The 20,673-nt window shown below is 37.1% G+C and overlaps 2 protein-coding genes across 4 annotated transcripts in view; one reads left to right on the top strand and one right to left on the bottom strand.

Annotated features, from left to right (window-relative positions):
• ptpn9b (protein tyrosine phosphatase non-receptor type 9b) overlaps positions 1-19,804 on the top strand; it is a 659,505-nt gene extending 639,701 nt beyond the window's left edge. Inside the window, exons 16-17 of one of the 3 annotated variants that reach the window (XM_049472208.1) lie at positions 19,425-19,553; positions 19,674-19,804. The gene's annotated coding sequence lies outside the window, so the exon portion shown is untranslated. Of the gene's footprint in view, positions 1-19,424 lie in introns of all 3 variants that reach the window. The other 2 variants (XM_049472209.1, XM_049472207.1) reach the window with 2 other exon arrangements.
• LOC103045750 (butyrophilin subfamily 3 member A1-like) lies at positions 1,589-8,238 on the bottom strand. Its single transcript, XM_049472669.1, has 12 exons — positions 7,997-8,238; positions 6,745-6,801; positions 6,289-6,633; positions 6,040-6,192; positions 5,405-5,557; positions 5,152-5,250; positions 5,003-5,067; positions 4,669-4,735; positions 3,725-3,805; positions 3,386-3,433; positions 3,262-3,288; positions 1,589-2,532 (listed from the first exon to the last, which is right to left on the bottom strand). The coding sequence occupies exons 1-12, from the start codon at positions 8,010-8,012 to the stop codon at positions 2,006-2,008; spliced, it is 1,638 nt and encodes a 545-aa protein (XP_049328626.1). The 5' UTR covers positions 8,013-8,238; the 3' UTR covers positions 1,589-2,005.
• Positions 19,805-20,673: the final 869 nt, after the last annotated feature.

Raw genomic sequence — 20,673 nt, forward strand, 5'->3', positions numbered from 1 at the left:
TTGCATTGTTGTGTGAATTCAAATCCGATCTATGCTTTGAAAATAACTTTATATGTATTATATATAATAAATCCATAATATTCATTTTAGTTGTGTCCCTGTAAAACAGGAAGTCACATCAGTTCGTTCTTCTGAAGACCATGGGAAGACCAAAATTAAGTTCCCTCATTTTATTGTTCTATGACTATATGGAGGTTAGTCTCAGTGCTCTGTCTTGTTACTTAAATGAATTCTTAGGGTTTTTTTTTATTTTTAAAATACAATTTTTTGGAAAAAATCACTATAATGTGTTCAGTGTCCTCACAGTATTAGCATCGCCGCCAGTTAGCTATTTTCATGTTTTTGCTGATTCTGTGCTAAAAACTCAGTCCTTTCAGTCCTGTTTCTCATAACATAAACAGTAACAAGAATGAGTAACAGTGACAGGAATGAGTTCCAGTAACAAGAGTAAGTGCCAATGAAAATAGTAGAGTTCCCTGGTTTATTGATTTATTAATGTGAATAATAGAATATATTCTGAAAAAACTGAGCAAAATGTAACCATCTTCGGTTAGAAATGTTGCAAAAATTAAGTAAAGCTGCCTGAGTTTGACCAGTACATGTTTTAAGTAGTTAAATATGTGTTATTAGATTTAGAGTTGAAAAAAAGATAAAGCTCAACACAGCCCGACTCTGTGGGACAAGGCACCGGCAGCAGTGGTGTTAGGGGTGGTAAAGGGGTGATCACGAAAGCAGTAAGTCATAATTAAAACAAGAAATGCTTTATTTCCAGTGAACAAGTTCTCTTACATGAGAATGCCCTTTTAAAAATATGAACTGAATAAATCTGAATTAATCTCAGTTAAGGTTAAGCATAAATGGACCGATAATGATTTAAAAAATATTTTCCTGTATAATCAAACTTGGACCCGCAACCTAGCATGAAGATTATTAAAAAAAAGAGGGCCAGACTACAAACATTGCCCATCAACTCTTTTCTACTGGATACATAATGGTCCATTGGACACCAATTATTGTATTAATTTCAGATGAAACCCCGCAGTATATACTAGCTGATAAGCTAACAATGATCTTTCATACAATTAAATTCACCTTCCAGCATTAGAGGAGATCAGCAGTTCTACAAATATTTAAGCCACCTCTTCTCACACCAACAATCATGATAAAAACCAAATCACATTTCCACATGTTTACATGGGTCATTTTCAGTATTGCAAGCTTTTCAGATAACTTTGCATATTACCTTTTTGTCAGTGCGATGTGAATAACAGTTTAATTAAAGGCAGCATTTTATTTAAAAAAAGTGCACATCAAAAAATTTTCATTGACACTATTTTATATTTTTAATTTAAAATTACATTACAGAGAAGAATAAATCAATGATCAATGTAGTGATTATCAAAAGATACATGTACAGAGATGGAGATGAATATGAATGAGATGAATTATATAATATGAATGGCATTACTTGAACTTGGGTGACGCAAATTTACATAATATACAGTAAATGCATAAGTTAAAAATAAACAAAAAGACAAAAATGCTATATGAAAGTACAAATATGATAGGAAAAAACGTACTCACCCAGTAATTAAGTTATTTTTTATATATCCTGATTATATAACAATGTTACATGTATTCCCTTACTTCCAGTGTACCAAATTTAAACAATTGCATTGTGACAAAATAAAAATCATGGAATGGAACTGAGTTGCACATCCTTCTAATCTTGTGTTTTTTGATCAGGAGCAGTAGGTTCAGTCATTGGTGATACCATAGCCATCGGTAGTGGGCTGTAAAACTATGCATTACCAGTCTATTTCTTTCTAAGGAAGGATAACATCCTTCTCATTCCCCTGTCTCTCTCTTTCTGTTGTTGTATATTGTGTGACTGGCTAGTCTGGCCATCATGAACACTGATTAAAGCTTCTCCAGACTTGGACTGCCCTGAAGAGGCATGTCCATCAGGTTGTAGATAAAGTTCACTACAGTTCACACAGTTTTCTTAAGAGATTGCTAATGTATTGTGAGCTTTGTCTCCAGGACTCAAAACTGGAATCAATGGTTGTTTAGAATATACGTTATAAAAGGTGTAGAGATGAGCCTTTTTATCACAGTCGTAAAAAGACAGAGTGTTTCTCTCACAGTCTAAAAACACTCCCAGCTTCGAGAACCGATCTCTCACTAGAACTGAAGTCAGAATGGGATCATAAACATGAAATCCTCTCTCTTTATCATACTGAAGAACCCAGTAGCTGTTCTGTGGAGTTAAAGGAACTCTGTTGTTTTTCTCTGCTGTTTCATTGGTTACCCCAACATACCAGGATGATGGACATTCATATTTCTTGCGTTTGTTCGAAGGAAACAGCTCTGTGAGCACTGTTATCTCCCAGTAGTATCGTCCTGAGCGGATTCTCTCCTCACACAAAACATGATTAAATAACGTCTTATTATTGAAGTCGGATTTGCACTTCTTTTTCTTTTTCTCTTCAACTTCCAGAGAACTTGTTGATGCATCTGGCCTGATAGCAACTGCAAAAAAATACATTACATTTGACAAGTTATGTCAGCAGATTTGAGACTGATTCTTCTTGAAAGAGCATCATTACCAGTGTATCACAAATAAGATGTGATTGTCTTCACTGTCATGCAGAAAATTCACACAGTGTAAAAAAACAACTGGCAGACTCTAATGTCAAAATATAAAACTCTCTGGGCTCCAATTTGCTGATCAAACGCATGACTAAATTTAAGGGGTGTGTGTGTTATTTACTATCGTAACGGCAAGAAAAGTACGCCTTGTGTGGTTTAAGCTTTATTTCATTTTTATTTAATATCAAAAGGTTTTTTTTTTTTCATTTTTGAAATACACTAATATATTATGAAAATGCTATATTTTGTTAATAATTTATAAAAAAAAAACTAAACTGTCCTACACAAATAGTTTGGATTAGTATGGCTTATAGTTAATAACAAAAAAAAACATGAAATCCGAGATCTCAAATTGTTAGAATATTTAATAATAAAAAACAAATTGTGTAAATTACTATGCAAGCAATACAAGATAGCAAATTCTCCCCTAAATCAAGAAGACAACTGCTGACTTGACAATCATCATGATTCTCCAAGGGGAAAATGTGGTGGGAAGATGCATAAGCAATAGAGATGAAGGCAGCCCTGATAGATTAAATATGGGTTTACATTTTATAATTAAACCTTTAACAAAAAAACTAATGTTTGATAGTAAAATTAATATCTTACCTTTGCAGGCAGTCATCATTTCCCAGTCTGTAAAATAAAAAAGTACAATTCTAAAAATTCTATTTTTTTTTAAACTTATATGAATGTGTTCTACCAGTAAAGTCAAAGGTATGTTCAAATTTACCTGGAATTTCTTTTTCTGTGTTTGTTGCCTTATCATTTTTTTCTGGAACTGTTTAAAAAAAATATTTTTTGTGATAATTGTGTGGTATAATATGATATGATATGATATGATATGATATGATATGATATGATATAATATAAGCATGAAAAATATTTTAGGACTGTCCAGATGTTCTACACAGCTTACATATCTCAATGTCTCAATATTAAGCCTGGAGATGCTACAAGTACCTGATGTGTATCTGTGCTGCTATAACATAATTAAATTAGATGGTAGTTTTAAGTGTTTGATTTGTATTAATCTCTACATAATAACTACATGTGTGTTTGATATTGTTACCTGGGATTTGAATGTGTTCATTAGTTGTTTCCGGAGTTCCTTTCACAGTAGAAACTGGGATTGTTGGAGCAGTGACCTCACCTTTAAAAGTAAATTTGATTGTTTGTTACTTGTTTTGTCAAATGAGCTTCTTTGCTGATCTTCGAAACTCAGTATAGACTTCAGGTATATAGTGCAGCACACCGACCAGAAACAGTAATAAACAAGCACATTGCAACTCAAGCTTAAATATTAATTACCAAGGTGTTCATATACACTGTTTGGCCAAAAAAAAGTCACCACCTGGATTTAAGTAAGTAAATGATGTGGGGTTGGTTGATGCTGCAGTTGGTCTGCAGGTTTAGGTTCAGCAACAGTATGTGCTGAAAGAATGAGGTCAGCTGACTACCTGAATATACTGAATATACACCAGGTTATTCCATCAATGGATTTTTTTTCTTCTCTGATGGCACGGACATATTCCAAGATGACAATGTCAGGATTCATGGTGCTGGAATTGTGAGAGTTCAGGTTTCAAGGAGCATGAGATCATCATTTATCATTTTCACACATGGATTGAGAGAGAGTTCACCTTAGAGTCCAGACCTTTACCTCATTGAGAATCTTTGGGATGTGCTGGAGAAAACTTTGTGCAGTGGTCAGACTCTACCACAGTAAATGTGTGCTGCAATCAAAGCTAAAGGTGCTCCAACCAAATATTAGAGTGTGACGCTTTTTTTGACCAGGCAGTGTAGTTGTAGGCATCTACTTATAGACTACATTCTCACAGCAGGTTAAAATGCCAGAAGCATGATCATGATTAAAAAATATGTCACTTTTACATGCTCTTTTAATGTAACCCTCTGATAAACAATTTCAATACATGAATAAAATAGTTACAAATATGAAAATGAAGAATAAATTAATACAGAGTGAGATGTTAAAAAGTGTTGGGGTTTACTCACTGAGAAGATTTGATTCCTCATCTAAATAACCAAAAAAGGAAAGAAAGAACGAATGATTGTAATAATTTTGTTAATATACATTTTGCTCTACCAGTAACTGAATGGTGTGTTACTGTATAGAAGTAATTAGAATAAATGTATTTTATATGAATAAATACAGTTGATTTTGAGACTACAACTTTCCCACAACAGCAAATCATACCTTTTAAACTGGGTGTGACATCTTTCAAAGAACTGCTGCCTATATTTCCTGAAACGTCCAAAAATATTCATGAAAATTTGAAGCATTTCAGCATTTACAAGCATTGAGGCTTTCACTAGAATTAGTTTATTAATTGTGGACAATATGCTGAATCTTACCTGCTGCAGTGATCTCCCGTACCTTTGAGAAAATGTAATCTGTATTCCAGAAAATTACAAACATTACAAACATTTCTGCTGTGACTTTTAATTACATTTTACCGATACACAAATATTTCCTACCTCTGGTCTTGGGGATGACGAGGAGTGTCATTACAGTGAAAACCAGCAGATTGATAATCAGTGAGATGATGAAGGAGACTTTCCATCCTGAAGAAACTCCTGATCAAATATAAGTTCATGTTTATATCATCTGATAATATATATATATATATATATATATATATATATATATATATATATATATATATATATATATATATATATATATATATATATTAAGATATTTATTGAATTGCGTGATGGAAAATGTTACCTAATTCCTGTTCTGTTGCAGGAGCCGATTTGATTGGCAGAACTCTTCCCTCCCTCATCTCTTGATCAGATAAACCCACAGAACAGGAGATCCACTCTGAGTCTGAGGGAGAGAACATCAGCCAAGATCTCACACTCACCAACCCTTCAGAATCTGGAAAACACAGAAAAAATGTCATGATTTGTTCGTGATTTAGTTCTCTGTATCCTAAGCAATGTTAGTGCTCATCTGGCTCGCTTTAACTTTTTGTAGGTGTGAATTTTGACAGATTTTAATAAAGTTGATGGGTAATGAAGTGAACTGATGAATGAAGTTACTCTTATAAAGAGCTTTTCAAGACCCAAGGACGTATTACTGTTAATACTATACAACTGAAAGTATGCTATGCAGCAAAGCTCTAAATGTCACTGAATGCAGTTCATGTATTACACGATTGTTTTACACTGGAGTTCTGGAGTTTCCATGTTCTCCATATATGTACCTGGGTACCTCTAGGAACTCCAGGTTTCCATGAAAATTCCACCCAGATAGGCACTTGAACCCAAGACCCCAGCAGGTGGTATCAATTTGTTTGGATAGGACACTTGATGAAATATAGATTATTATTAAAATATATCACTAGTTTGTTTACAAACCTGTTTTGGGCATAAAAACACTGTTCTTAAGCTGTATTCCTCTCTCATCTCTCCAGATGAGAGTGGGTATTGGTGACCACCTATCTGAAGCACAGGTAACATTCAGTTGATCTCCAACTTCAGCAAATGAGAGGACAGGAAGAGACCCAACCGCTAGAGTAAAACAAACAGTATAGGTTTTTACATACATTGACAACATTGAGTATTACAAATGGAAAGTTTTTTTTATTAGCTATGGTAGTTTCCCACCTGTTATGTTCAGGAAGACACTGGCACTATCATACCATTCGCTACTCCTAACATAGCACACGTATTCTCCTCTGTCTGCTAAAGTGAGGTTCTCCAGTTTCAGAGAGACGTTCCCTTTCTGCAGATCTCCAACCAGAGAAGCTCTGCCTCTGTACTGAGGATCTCCTGCATTTTCCTGGACTTTTTGCTCTTCATACAGCAGAATCGGGTTATCCCTTTTATTTGGTCGATGCCAACGAACTTCATAGGTCTTTGCGTTCAAAGCAGGAAAAAGTTCACATGGCAGAACAGAAGAAGATCCCATTTTAGCAAAGACGGGTCCACTATGTTCCTTCAAAGTGAAGTCTAAACGAGACAGTGACATTGTAATTAGTTTTAAAACCTGAAACACAAATTACTTAGTTTACTAGTAGAATTTTTATTAGAATTAAATTAAATTACTAAATTATGAATTACCTGCATTGGAACATCCAAAAAGACTAAAAAAAACTATCATTAGTAGGAGAAGCATACCTGCTGAAAGAAAATAAGATTAGTTTGTGGGTGCAGCTTTCTCCTATATTATATTAGAAGAAAATATTGTTGATTGATGGGGTAAATAAATGATCTAAAATACTTCTGAGAACCCTAAAAAAAATAAATGTGTGGAGACAAATTGCCAACTACCCACCCAAGCAAGACCAAGGATTTGAACCAGTGATTTTTAGATCATAGTGGCACAACTGTTTTCACTTGCCAATAATAAATTAGTCCACACCCAGGATACATTTTGGGACCTCTTGAGGGAGGGTCTCATTAACACTGGTTAGGGACAGAATTTTGCCTGACATTTTACTGTGCAGAAGCTCCTCCAAACAAGCAGACATTCTCATGCCAGCATGAGACTAACATTTATTTATTTATGCCTTCAACCTCACACTGTTGAAGCAATATTTTACGAAATGAACCAGTCACATGACCCCACAAGATGCACAGGGAGCAGATAGCTTCCATACCTGCAGCAGACCAAACCAAAGTTCAATAGATACGAACTCCAAACCTCCAATTTCAAGAGGACCAAAGATCGGCACACTGGACTGCTCCCAGGCTTGAAAACTGGGACAGCTTTCACACTTCATCCACTCATAGCAGCACAACACACCCATACACAATCACCATGTCAGTCTCAGTCACTGCATTGCTGACAATGAATAACCCACCAACCAAATAATAATAGCTGCTCTGATCCTTTGGGGTCCTAACAATTTCACAAAAAAAAAAAAATACTGAACTATAGTCTGTAAGTAAGTCATACAAAGTTGTCCTATATAATCAGTGAAACTGAAAAATATTAATAATGAGTGTAGGAACAAGAAGGTGGTCATAATGTTATGTTTGGTCTATGTTTCACCCTCCATTTTGTGGATCATTAAAATTAGTGCATACATTCTGATCATAAAGCACAGCTCTTATCTTCCAGAGCAATCGGCTATATCTGTACTTCCCCACAGGAATGCCTGAACTTGTTTTTACTTTCACTTCGTTAATAACGCAGGATAACAAGTCAGTAATGTTTAAACATATTAAATGGGCAAAAACATCACAAATGTATGAAAATAAATAAATAAATACAACATAGAACATTAGATAACTTGCTGTGGAGTGTGCTGAGTGTTTATCATGTAGAGATTTCACAGATAGCAGCTTGTAGAATAAAGTTACTGCTTACCTTTATGCAGAGACATTTTGGCGTAATGTAAACGTTATAATGTGATCCTGAAGAGCTTCTGACTCCAAGTCTGCGTCTTTTATGTCCTTCTGCGCTATCAGAAGCTTTCAGAGATTGAATTAGACGTGTAGTTTTAAATGGAGTCAGATCCTGAGCTGAAGTGATCTGTCCACACCCAGAGAAATCTGCGCTCTACTGAACAGCGGGAAACACAACACCCTGGTGAAACAAGTGAGCGCGCGCACACACACACACAAAATAGCTTCACCTTTGAAGTTAAGGAAACGAAAAAAAAAACAGATAAATATAGTAGACAGACATTAATAAAAAACATGACGATAAAAGGAAATGTTAAAAAAATCCATGCACTTTGTACTGGTACTGGATGGAATAACAATAAAAAGCCTATTTATTCTCTTGACCACTTCTGCCTGTTATTCGCGGATTCTATTCCCCAGCATTCAATTAAAATAGTCGTCTCAGAGAGCTCGTGGATCAGAAGTGCAGTTTTTGAGGGTCAAATCCAGAGCTGAATTGTTCCGTCCATAACCAGAAAAATCAGTGTTCCACTGAAAGCAACAGAAAACAGAACACCCTGCGGGAATGAGCGCACTTGCTGTGAAATATCTGTTTGTTTTCATGTGTTTTGTATTTTAAAACTTTATATTGTACATTTCTGAGAACCTTCTGAGCCAATAAGATTTTTTGTGTTCCGTTTTCTATCAGCAAATCAGCTTAGAGATTGGGCAGGCGCAAGAAACAACACGTCTGGTTGGGCGAAATGTGTTTTTTTCCGGACAGGTTATAACTACAGCAGGCTAATTCAGGCTGACTGTAGAGACTGTAAGTTGACTAGGTTAGGTTAGTCCAATCCAATAAATCATTTTGATAGCATATTTCTATATAAAGGTGTATAAATATGAGGATGACCGCTTTAGTTATTTGTTGCAAAAATATGTAAATTTACATTTATTTTATTTTATCAATTTAATGTTTTAACATAGTTGTTTTAAAATTCTGTATATACAGTGAGTCCAAGAAGTATTTGATCCCTTGCTGATTTTCTTCGTTGGCCCACTAATAAAGACATGATCATTCTATACTTTTAATGGTAGATATATTCTTACATGGAGAGACAGAATATTAAAAAGAAAATCCAGAAAATAAATCTAAGGAATATATATTAATTGATTTGTATTTCATGGAGTGAAATAAGTATTTGATCCCTTAGTATTCATTAGCAGTTCTGGCTTTTACAGACCAGTTAGACACTCCCAATCAACTTGTTACCTGACCTGAAGCCACCTGTTCTCACTAATCACTTGTGTGAAAAACACCTGTCCACAGAATCAGACAGATCACACAGATTTCAAGTCTCCAACATGGGTAAAACCAAAGAGCTGTCACAGGACCTCAGAGTCAGAATTGTTGACCGTCACAAAGCTGGAATGGGCTACAAAAAGATTAGTAAGGTGTTGGATGTGAAAGTAACAACTATTGGTGCAATTATCAGAAAGTTTAAAGAGTATAACATGACAATCAACAGACCTCGGCCCGGTGCTCCAAAGAAGATTTCGCCTCGTGGGGTGGCAATGATGCTGAGAACGGTCAGAAATCGTCCTGCAACCACTCGGCAGGAGTTAGCAAATGATCTGAAGGCAGCTGGGACCACAGTTTGCAAGGAAACAATTGGCAACACTTTGCTCAACAATGGATTCACATCCAGCAGTGCCCGAAAGGTACCCCTGCTGAAGAGAGCACATGTGGAGGCGTGCCTCAAGTATGCCAATGATCATTTGAAAGATGAACCAAGTTATTGGGAGAAGGTTTTGTGGTCAGACGAGACCAAAATTGAACTTTTTGGCCTCAACTCCACCCGCCATGTGTGGAGGAAGAAAAATGCTGCCTATGACCCCAAGAACACTGTGCCCACCGTCAAGCATGGAGGTGGAAGCATAATGTTTTGGGGGTGTTTCTCTGCCAAGGGTACAGGGCTACTTCACCGCATCACTGGGAAGATGGATGGAGCCATGTACCGCACAATCCTGAGGGACAACCTCCTCCCCTCTGCCAGGGATCTGAAAATGGGCCGTGGTTGGGTCTTCCAACATGATAACGACCCTAAACATACAGCAAAGGCAACAAAGGATTGGCTCAAGAAAAATCACATTAAGGTCATGGAGTTGCCCAGCCAGTCGCCAGACCTCAATCCGATCGAAAATCTATGGAGGGAGCTGAAGGTCAGAGTTGCCAAGCGACAGCCCACCAACCTTCATGATTTAGAGAGGATCTGCAAAGAAGAGTGGGCCAAAATTCCCCCTGGTGTGTGTGCTAAACTTGTGGTTAACTACAACAAACGTCTCACCGCTGTGCTTGCAAACAAAGGCTTTGCCACTAAGTATTGAGTGTGTTTGGCAAGAGGGATCAAATACTTATTTTCCTCATTGAAATACAAATTAATTAAAATATATTCTTTAAAATTATATTCTGGATTTTTGTCTTGATATTCTGTCTCTCCATGTTAGAATATATCTACCATTAAAAGTGCAGAAGGATAGTGTCTTTATTAGTGGGCAAACAAAGAAAATCAGCAAGGGATCAAATACTTCTTGGACTCACTGTAGATACTGTTATAAATTACCTTCCATTATCATCATTGACTGCGAGGGTTAGCTACATTATTGACACAAAATAAAATTCTTTCACTAATAGTCCTTTCAGGGAGCACAAATTTCAGAACCAAATGCATTCCTTTTATACTATGAAAGAAATACCCTTGGAAAACACCCCTCAAAACAAATATGGACAAAATCGAACCAAGCCAGGAACTGATCGGTCTGCTCAGCGCAGCGTGAAGTGGAACAAGCTTAAATAGTAAGGGATTTAGCTGTTCCTGTGTTAGGAGCGCAGGCGCAGTTGCTTCCTGTTGGAATATTGGCCAGGGTTTAAGAGCTCAGTCGCGTGTTTGTCTCGCCCATCGACTGTGCATAAATTTAACTTCTTAAAATTTAATAGAAGAAAGTTGTGCGACATCCATAATTTCACATCTTTTATACCATATATTTATACTATAATTCTCAATTTTCTTTGTTCTCACTCTGTCTTCAGGTTTGGCTGATATAAAGAGTGTCATATTTTCTCATGACTTTACCCAGTGGGAGCATATAAATTTAAGTAATAACGGTCCTAATATAGAGCCCTGTGGAATTCCATATGTTACCTTAGAATAACTGGAAGACACATCATTTATCCTCACAAACTGATAACAATCAGTAATCTGCTGGTGTGAATGGCTGGAATCTTGCTTTTTAGTCCATTTGTAAATGACACTAAGGAGAGCTCCAGGATTATTTTTTTTAATCTCGATTTGTGAGACCAGATATGCTGAAAAGGCTTTAATACGTTATTTTCTATATTTAAAAAGATGATCTTGTTTAAGGGGTGCTACACCATCTAAAGTAGAGCAAAAGGTATTTTCTAAACCTTTAGTTAGTTTGTCTAGTTCTACCGGGTCTACAGGAGAGTACATGTAGTTGATAAATCTGGAAGCTTGTCGGTAAATTGTTGGGCTGTAAAGGGCATTATTGAACGTTTTATGGATCATCCAATTTTTTTAAATGAATGTTGAAGTCACTTTATCACTACATACTGCTAAATGTGTGATAAAATCATTAAATTCTTTTAAAAAAATCAAAATAGGGCCCCTGGTGGTCTGTAGATATTAATTAATTATACTGGTGTAAAGGACTTTAAAAGAAGAAAAATTATCATAGTGTTTCTGATTGCTAACAAGGTATTTTGAAAAAGTATGCAGACCCCACCTCATATACCAGACAATCTTGAATTGTGTATATAATTATAGCCTGCAGGGGTGGCTTAATTTAATGCTAAATATTCATGTGGCCTAACCCAGGTTTCCGTCAGCCACAGAGTAAACTATAGTACTATAATTTACTCTATGAACAGGAATTTTCTAATACTGGGTTGGTCCACAGGAGGGCAGTACTATAATTTACTCTAGGAACAGAGATACTGTAATACTGAGTTTGGCCACAGGAGGGCAGCACTATAATTTACTCTAGGAACAGAGATACTGTAATACTGAGTTTGGCCACAGGAGGGCAGCACTATAATTTACTCAATGAACAGAGATGCTGTAATACTGAGTTTGGCCACAGGAGGGCAGCACTATAAATTAGTCTATGGACAGAGAGGCTGTAATACTGAGTTGATCCACAGGAGGACAGCACTATAATTTACTCAATGAACAGAGATACTGTAATACTGAGTTTGTCCACAGGAGGGCAGTACTATAATTTATTCTATGAACAGAGAGGCTGTAATACTGATTTTGTCCACAGGAGGGCAGTACTATAATTTCCTCTATGAACAGAGATGCTGTAATACTGATTTTGTCCACAGGAGGGCAGTACTATAATTTATTCTATGAACAGAGAGGCTGTAATACTGAGTTTGTCCACAGGAGGGCAGCACAATAATTTACTCAATGAACAGAGATACTGTAATACTGAATTTGTCCACAGGAGGGCAGCACTATAATTTACTCTATAAACAGGACTTTTGTAATACTGAGTTTGTCCACAGGAGGGCAGTACTATAATTTACTCAATGAACAGAGATACTGTAATACTGAGTTTGGCCACAGGAGGGCAGCACTATAATTTACTCTAGGAACAGAGATACTGTAATACTGAGTTTGGCCACAGGAGGGCAGCACTATAATTTACTCAATGAACAGAGATGCTGTAATACTGAGTTTGGCCACAGGAGGGCAGCACTATAAATTAGTCTATGGACAGAGAGGCTGTAATACTGAGTTGATCCACAGGAGGACAGCACTATAATTTACTCAATGAACAGAGATACTGTAATACTGAGTTTGTCCACAGGAGGGCAGTACTATAATTTATTCTATGAACAGAGAGGCTGTAATACTGATTTTGTCCACAGGAGGGCAGTACTATAATTTCCTCTATGAACAGAGATGCTGTAATACTGATTTTGTCCACAGGAGGGCAGTACTATAATTTATTCTATGAACAGAGAGGCTGTAATACTGAGTTTGTCCACAGGAGGGCAGCACAATAATTTACTCAATGAACAGAGATACTGTAATACTGAATTTGTCCACAGGAGGGCAGCACTATAATTTACTCTATAAACAGGACTTTTGTAATACTGAGTTTGTCCACAGGAGGGCAGTACTATAATTTACTCAATGAACAGAGATACTGTAATACTGAGTTTGTCCACAGGAGGGCAGTACTATAATTTACTCAATGAACAGAGATACTGTAATACTGAGTTTGTCCACAGGAGGGCAGTACTATAATTAACTGTATGAACAGAGATGCTGTAATACTGAGTTTGTCCACAGGAGGGCAGTACTATAATTTATTCTATGAACAGAGAGGCTGTAATACTGAGTTTGTCCACAGGAGGGCAGCACAATAATTTACTCAATGAACAGAGATACTGTAATACTGAATTTGTCCACAGGAGGGCAGCACTATAATTTACTCTATAAACAGGACTTTTGTAATACTGAGTTTGTCCACAGGAGGGCAGTACTATAATTTACTCAATGAACAGAGATACTGTAATACTGAGTTTGTCCACAGGAGGGCAGCACAATAATTTACTCAATGAACAGAGATACTGTAATACTGAGTTTGTCCACAGGAGGGCAGTACTATAATTTATTCTATGAACAGAGATGCTGTAATACTGAGTTGGTCCACAGGAGGGCAGCAATATAATTTACTCTATGAACAGAGATGCTGTAATACTGAGTTTGTCCACAAGAGGGCAGTACTATAATTTCCTCTATGAACAGAGATGCTGTAATACTGAATTTGTCCACAGGAGGGCAGTACTATAATTTCCTCTATGAACAGAGATGCTGTAATACTGAATTTGTCCACAGGAGGGCAGTACTATAATTTACTGTATGAACAGGGCTGCTGTAATACTGAGTTTGTCCACAGGAGGGTAGCACTATAATTTACTCTATGAACAGAGATGCTGTAATACTGAGTTTGTCCACAGGAGGGTAGCACTATAATTTACTCTATGAACAGAGATGCTGTAATACTGAGTTTGTCCACAGGAGGGCAGCACTATAATTTACTCTATAAACAGGACTTTTGTAATACTGAGTTTGTCCACAAGAGGGAGGCACTATAATTTACTGTATGAACAGGGCTGCTGTAATACTGAGTTTGTCCACAGGAGGGCAGCACTATAATTTACTCTATAAACAGGACTTTTGTAATACTGAGTTTGTCCACAAGAGGGCAGTACTATAATTTACTGTATGAACAGGGCTGCTGTAATACTGAGTTTGTCCACAGGAGGGCAGCACTATAATTTACTCTATAAACAGGAATTTTGTAATACTGAGTTTGTCCACAGGAGGGCAGGGTCCCCCGTGTTCCGATAAACCACGCCCTCCAGCTCTAGGATTGGCTTATAAAGCACACTCTAAAAGAACGCGCCAATCATAGTGAGGGTAGGGGACAACACCAGCCAATCAGCGCGTAGGAGGGCGTGGTCTATGTCTGAATACGGGTGGGGCTAAACGCGTTACGGCTGCGTAACCGGCGTTACGTAAGCACGCAGCTCTCGCCTCGAGCTCCAGCAGGCTAATATAAATAATGATTTATTTCTGTTCAGGAGAGAAACTGCGGCGGAGCTGGAGGAACAGCAGCCCACCTGAGAGGAGCTTCAGACCGGCCCTGAGGTGAGAGCGGCCGCCTGAGAGAGGATTAAACAGAGGATTAGACTCGTTCATGTTCAGAGAAACAGTAAAACTAGAGATTAACCAGCAGCTTGAGAGCAGCGCTGTTATTAACTGATCACCTGAACTGCTGCTGCCTTACTGCTGTTAACTACCCTAACTAACTCATTAACCAACTGCGGGCTTTAACTCTTTAATTAGTGGGTGTTTTAGATTATCTTTGGTGTCTAACAGTCTTGTATTGCTTATTATTTACTGAGGAGTAAATAATATCAGTGTGTCACTTTATTTCCTCTGTAAACATATAAATGAGTTGTTAATTTATAGGATTTCTCAGTAGTGTTAAACCTGTCAACACTGAACCAAACATGCTGCTGATTAGTACAGGCTCTTTATAATTAACTTTACAGTAAAAAATAAAGTGTAAAATAGTAAATAGTATTAATATTAGTAACATTACCCAACGTTTTTTAGCAGTATAAAGGGAAGTAAACACATCATACATCAACTCATATGGCTGCTGGCGCATTTCCATTGCTTGTTGTTAAATGTGGAATATGGAGCTACACCAGTGTTCAATTATTTTATAATAAGAAAGTGTGTGTGTGTGTGTTCAGTAAAACACAAGTCGTAAAAGTGCAGCATTAGGATCACACCTGCACACCTGAATCAAATTAACATGTATACTAAAGCATGAAAGTAGATAATCCCCCACTAAATTACCATCGTTAAGATCGTTAACAGAAGAGTCAGGGTAAATTACGCATTTTGCATTGTGCTGGCAAGATAATCCCATCTGTGTTTGTAGGATTTGTATTCTTGTTCCTGAATTTAACCTTCCTTATGTATAAAAATATATTTGTATTTTTTTTATTTATTTTTTATTTTATTCTATTCAACATTATTTTACAAACTAATTTAATGCCCATTGCTTTATTTACATGCATGGACTGTATATCTTTATATGAGTTGTAAAGTAACGTTCAACAGCAAATGTTATTTGCAATACAGTGTTTAGTTTATCATTGTACAAACCTCTAATAATTTTTTTTAACCTTTTTATTGAGAAATTAGAATTAACCCCTCACGTCTAATTATATCAGTAAACATGCTTTTCAGTACTATACAACTATACAACAGTTTAACTTTAAAAGAAAACAGTGGAATTAGTGGAATTACATACACAGGTAGGTTGGCTATATGTAAACATAGTAAATTAGAATGCACATTTTAACTATTTTCAACTATTAGAATATATTGACCAAAATGCGGCTCTGTCTCAGTTTTTAAATGACCAATTGGAGTGCCCAATGGATCATGTGACCACCAAGAATAGACTTCCCCTCTCTCTATGTGGCTGTTCCACATCCTATCATCAAATAAGTTCTTTAGGTCGCTCGCTAAACTGCAGTGTGAAACCAAAACTACTGTACGCAAATGTATTTCAGGTGTGAAAACACCCTTAGGTGGTTCGGACTTGAGGCAGGCTGTTGTCATCCATTAAACAATAGAAGAAGAAAAAGAAGCAGTGTTGTACCCATACTGCTGCGTGACACACAAGTCAGGAACAACAGATTACACTGGAGATTCCTGTAGCTCCTCTAACTGTAGGTTAATTTATCACCTAGAAAGGCTGTGATCTATGAGACTGGTGTTTCTCATCACTGCCACTGCGTGTCCTGATCTCTTCCACAGGTGCCGGTAACGAGGGAGATGAGGGAGTGGAGGATGAAGAGGAGACAGAAGAGATTGAGGATGAAGGCAGTGAGGAAGATGAGGAAGATGGGGAGAATGAAGAAGAGATGAGAAGCGAAGAGGAGGAAGAGCAAGCCAACAGGGGGTCCACACATGAAGACTACATGTCTGAGGAGGAGGATGAGGAAGAGGAGGAAGCTGAATTACGTGTCACTGCACATGTAAGCACTTTTCTGCACTTCTCTGCCTCAGAGCGCAATATTAACTATATTGTTATTAGTTGTATTATTAATAGTATTATTTTTATTATTATCGTGCAGCAGGTCAGATTTCCTCTGGAATGTGTTCGTTTACCAAAATTCTCAATAATAGTTAAACATACAGCTGTGTCACGACTGAGGATCATGGACTAAGCATGGACGTCCCAGTCTGGCCAATAGAGAAGCTGCTGTGTTCTCCTGAAGAGCTTGAATCTGCTGTGGGAGAGTGTTGCTCTTTAAAGGAGAACTCCGGTGGGATGTGGGTTTGGGTTGTACTGAAACATGATCACGAGTACAAACAGTTGTCTAATAGCCCACATCTATTCACCCTTAGCATTCTCAAATACAGCGCTTTTAATCGATGCTCCCAACAGGCGCACAATGCTGGTGATAGGGGCGTAGCATTGCTCATGCAAAGAAATGGCTATTTTTACAGCATTAACAAACTTAAAGTAACTCCACACTACATTGGTATGGTTTTGAGGACCCTGTACTTTAAAACGTGACTAATTTTAGCTTGTTTATGGTGTAAAAATAGCCATTTATCATTGTAAGCCTTTACAAGTGTGAATGAAATAAGTATATTGTGTGTGGGCTAAAGGTATTATATAATATTTATGGTGTAACACAAAAAAAAAAAAATCGCCATTTTTTCCCACATTTTACCATAAAGTAAAATCTGGCTGTTGTTCGTTATATTGTAAGTAAATTTGTGAAAATTCCTCTGAATAATGTTTACATTGAATGATTTTTTTTCCCTTCATCTTGAAAGTTGCACTTTTGAAGATGGCAGGTCTTTTTGTATGTCTTTAAGGCTGTGCTCAGACTGCAAGCCCAAATCCATTTTTTTTTCTTTTATTGGATCCAAGGATTTTCATTGTCTGGACAGCCAGAACCCCCTTAAATGTATTGTATTTAGTTACGTACTTTAAGTTTTTTTTTCATTTTGTGAAAAATGCAATTAAAATCATATTTAAACAGATGCATCTCAGTCTGAATGCACTGGACATCCAAATTACATTTTATTGTGTCTTCTGAATCACTCACCTAACACCTAACACACACACACACTGCATGAGTAGCTGTGGTATCTGTGTGTGCAGACACTACAGCAACCCATGCAGTTACTGCAGTTACCTGTACACAACACAGTGACCCATACAGATACCACTGTTGTTTCTACAGAATTTCTGACCACAAAGAACAGCAGACTCAGAAGACACAAGACGCCAACAGAGCAATTCCAGACGAAGAGAAGAGAAGAGCAGTGAAATCAGGTACTTATTTTAATTATTATATTCATTATTTAATGATTATATTCCTGTTTAAATATAGACCAAACCAAGACTAAATCTATAAGCTAAATCTAGATAGAAGCTATAATACCCAAAGTCTTAACATGCTGACGTGTGATTTATTGTGATATCGATATATTGACTCATCCCATCATTTCCATTACATTGTATCATATTGACACGTGGCATCAAATATGGAGCTCCTTTAATTTAATAAAAATTTCCAAACTCCCTGTCCAAGATTCTCCCCTATTCTGGCTTACTAAAGTTATTGCTTCATTACTCCACATGGTGGAGCTGTAGTTATTGCTTCATTACTCCACATGGTGGCGCTGTAGTTATTGCTTCATTACTCCACATGGTGGCGCTGTAGTTATTGCTTCATTACTCCACATGGTGGCGCTGTAGTTATTGCTTCATTACTCCACATGGTGGCGCTGTAGTTATTGCTTCATTACTCCACATGGTGGAGCTGTAGTTATTGCTTCATTACTCCACATGGTGGCGCTGTAGTTATTGCTTCATTACTCCACATGGTGGCGCTATAGTTATTGCTTCATTACTCCACATGGTGGCGCTGTAGTTATTGCTTCATTACTCCACATGGTGGAGCTGTAGTTATTGCTTCATTACTCCACACGGTGGCGCTGTAGTTATTGCTTCATTACTCCACATGGTGGCGCTGTAGTTATTGCTTCATTACTCCACATGGTGGCGCTAATTAAATAAATTGGGTAAACCTGTGGTGAAGAATATTGGTTGTTACATTCTGTGAAATTGACACTACTAAATAAGTAAATACCTGTAATTATGGATTTATTGGTATTTTATCCTCTTCTGTAACAGAGGACGTGAAGTATCGTAGAGAATTTTCTTGTGATATAACAAGTATTGCAGAATTACAGTATCGTGATATCATTATTATTATGGGTAATGTATTGTGATGTCTTGATTTTATTGGAACATCAAAAAGGGAGTGCTGTAACTCTCTAGCAAAATTTACATGATTTTATTCCTACATTGTAAATTTATGTGAAGGTGAAATAGCTTGAAACATAATTTGCAGTCATGCTGGCCTTCAGTTTAGTTTAATATTCCTTTTCCATTTGAATTATGATTCAGCCGATAACTATGATCTGTAGAAGTCACAGTGTGTTCCAATTGCATACTAATGATTTGTACTAGTATCTAGTTTTTGGGTATGTAGTATAGATGATTAGCATTTATATGATACATTAACTTCAAAACTTGAGTACAATACTTGGAATCTGTCAAACACACAAACCTTGCTGCAAATTCTGGTTTTAACCACCCTTAGTAATTTCACAGTACAGTGAAACTCTTGATGTTTTTTGGTTCGGTGAAACTCAGCTTGGTGAGTCTAATATCTATTTTTTTTGTCTTTCACACTTTTCCAGGTCCTGAAACACCAGCCAGCGTTCTCTAAAACGAAGGTTCTACAAAGGGTTTTCTGAGCGATGCCTAAGAAGAACCACTTTCAGATTTGTTTTTAAATGGGATGTGGGTGTGAAGAACTTTTTACCCTGGTAAAAAACCTTTATGTCGAGTCAAGAGAAAATTAAACAATGTGTTCTTAAAGTTACTGTGTACCTTATCTTATTTTATTGTTAAAAGTTTCCCATCTTCATGTGCCTAACAACTTTCAGAAGACCTGATGGACCTGGTGGAGCAGTTCAAGATCTAATCATGTGGAACATCATGCTTATGCACTTTCTGAAACCTTGCTTTTTTAGTGTGGCCTTAAAATAACAAAGTAAAGAAAAACATTTTTGAAAAACTGTCTCGATCTCTCTATCTTTACACTTCTATTGGTAAGTTCTTGCTCTTTCTGCTTGTTGGGTCCCTCAGCCAACTTGGCGGTCGGGCGAGCGAAGTGCCGATTTTTGAGTCTTTCACTCAGAAATCTCTCCAATTCATTTTCTATGGGGAGCTCCTGAATTTCGGTTCGACTCCGCCCCCTTCTTTATAAAATCGAGAGAGAGAGGGCGAGAGACTATTCCTTTGTATTGAGAGAGCGATTTCGTTAAAATGGAGGTCTATGACGAAATTCGAAAAACTAAGTTTTAGTCAGCTCATTTGCATATCAATGGGACCGATCGACCAATCAGATGCCGCCGAGGCCACGGAGGCTATATAAGACGCTCAATTCCAATAGGAGTATCCATCGTGGTGAATTGGCGAAATAACTTATTATATAAGTTTTGAACCTGCCACGGAGTAGAATCCTATCGCTTCCGTATAAGTACTGAAGAAAATTGGGCAAAAAAAAAAATTAAAATTAAAAAAACCTAAAAAAATATTTATTTACCAAGTTTTTATCTAAGCTTCTTTACCCAGATCCTGGGTGAAGCTTGCTTTTGCCTCTGAAGAGTGTGAGTGAGTGATGTAGTGAAGAAAGACATGGTGAAGAAAGACATGGTGAAAGGGTGAGGAAAAGGAGGAAGGTCAGGGGGGGAGGTGAAAGTGAGTAAGACGTGGGGGGGGGGGGGGGGGGTAGGTGTGGGGGCAGGATAGTGAATTTAAGAAGAAGAGAGACAGAGAGAATTGATAAAAGAGAGACAGAAAGAGAAAGAAAAGAGAAAAAAAGAGAGATAGAAAGAGAGAAGGAAGAAGAGAGATAAGAAGAGAGATAAGAAGAGAGATAAA

The sequence above is a fragment of the Astyanax mexicanus genome, chromosome 25 (genome assembly GCF_023375975.1).
Source record: "Astyanax mexicanus isolate ESR-SI-001 chromosome 25, AstMex3_surface, whole genome shotgun sequence".
Classification (NCBI taxonomy): Eukaryota; Metazoa; Chordata; class Actinopteri; order Characiformes; family Acestrorhamphidae; genus Astyanax; species Astyanax mexicanus.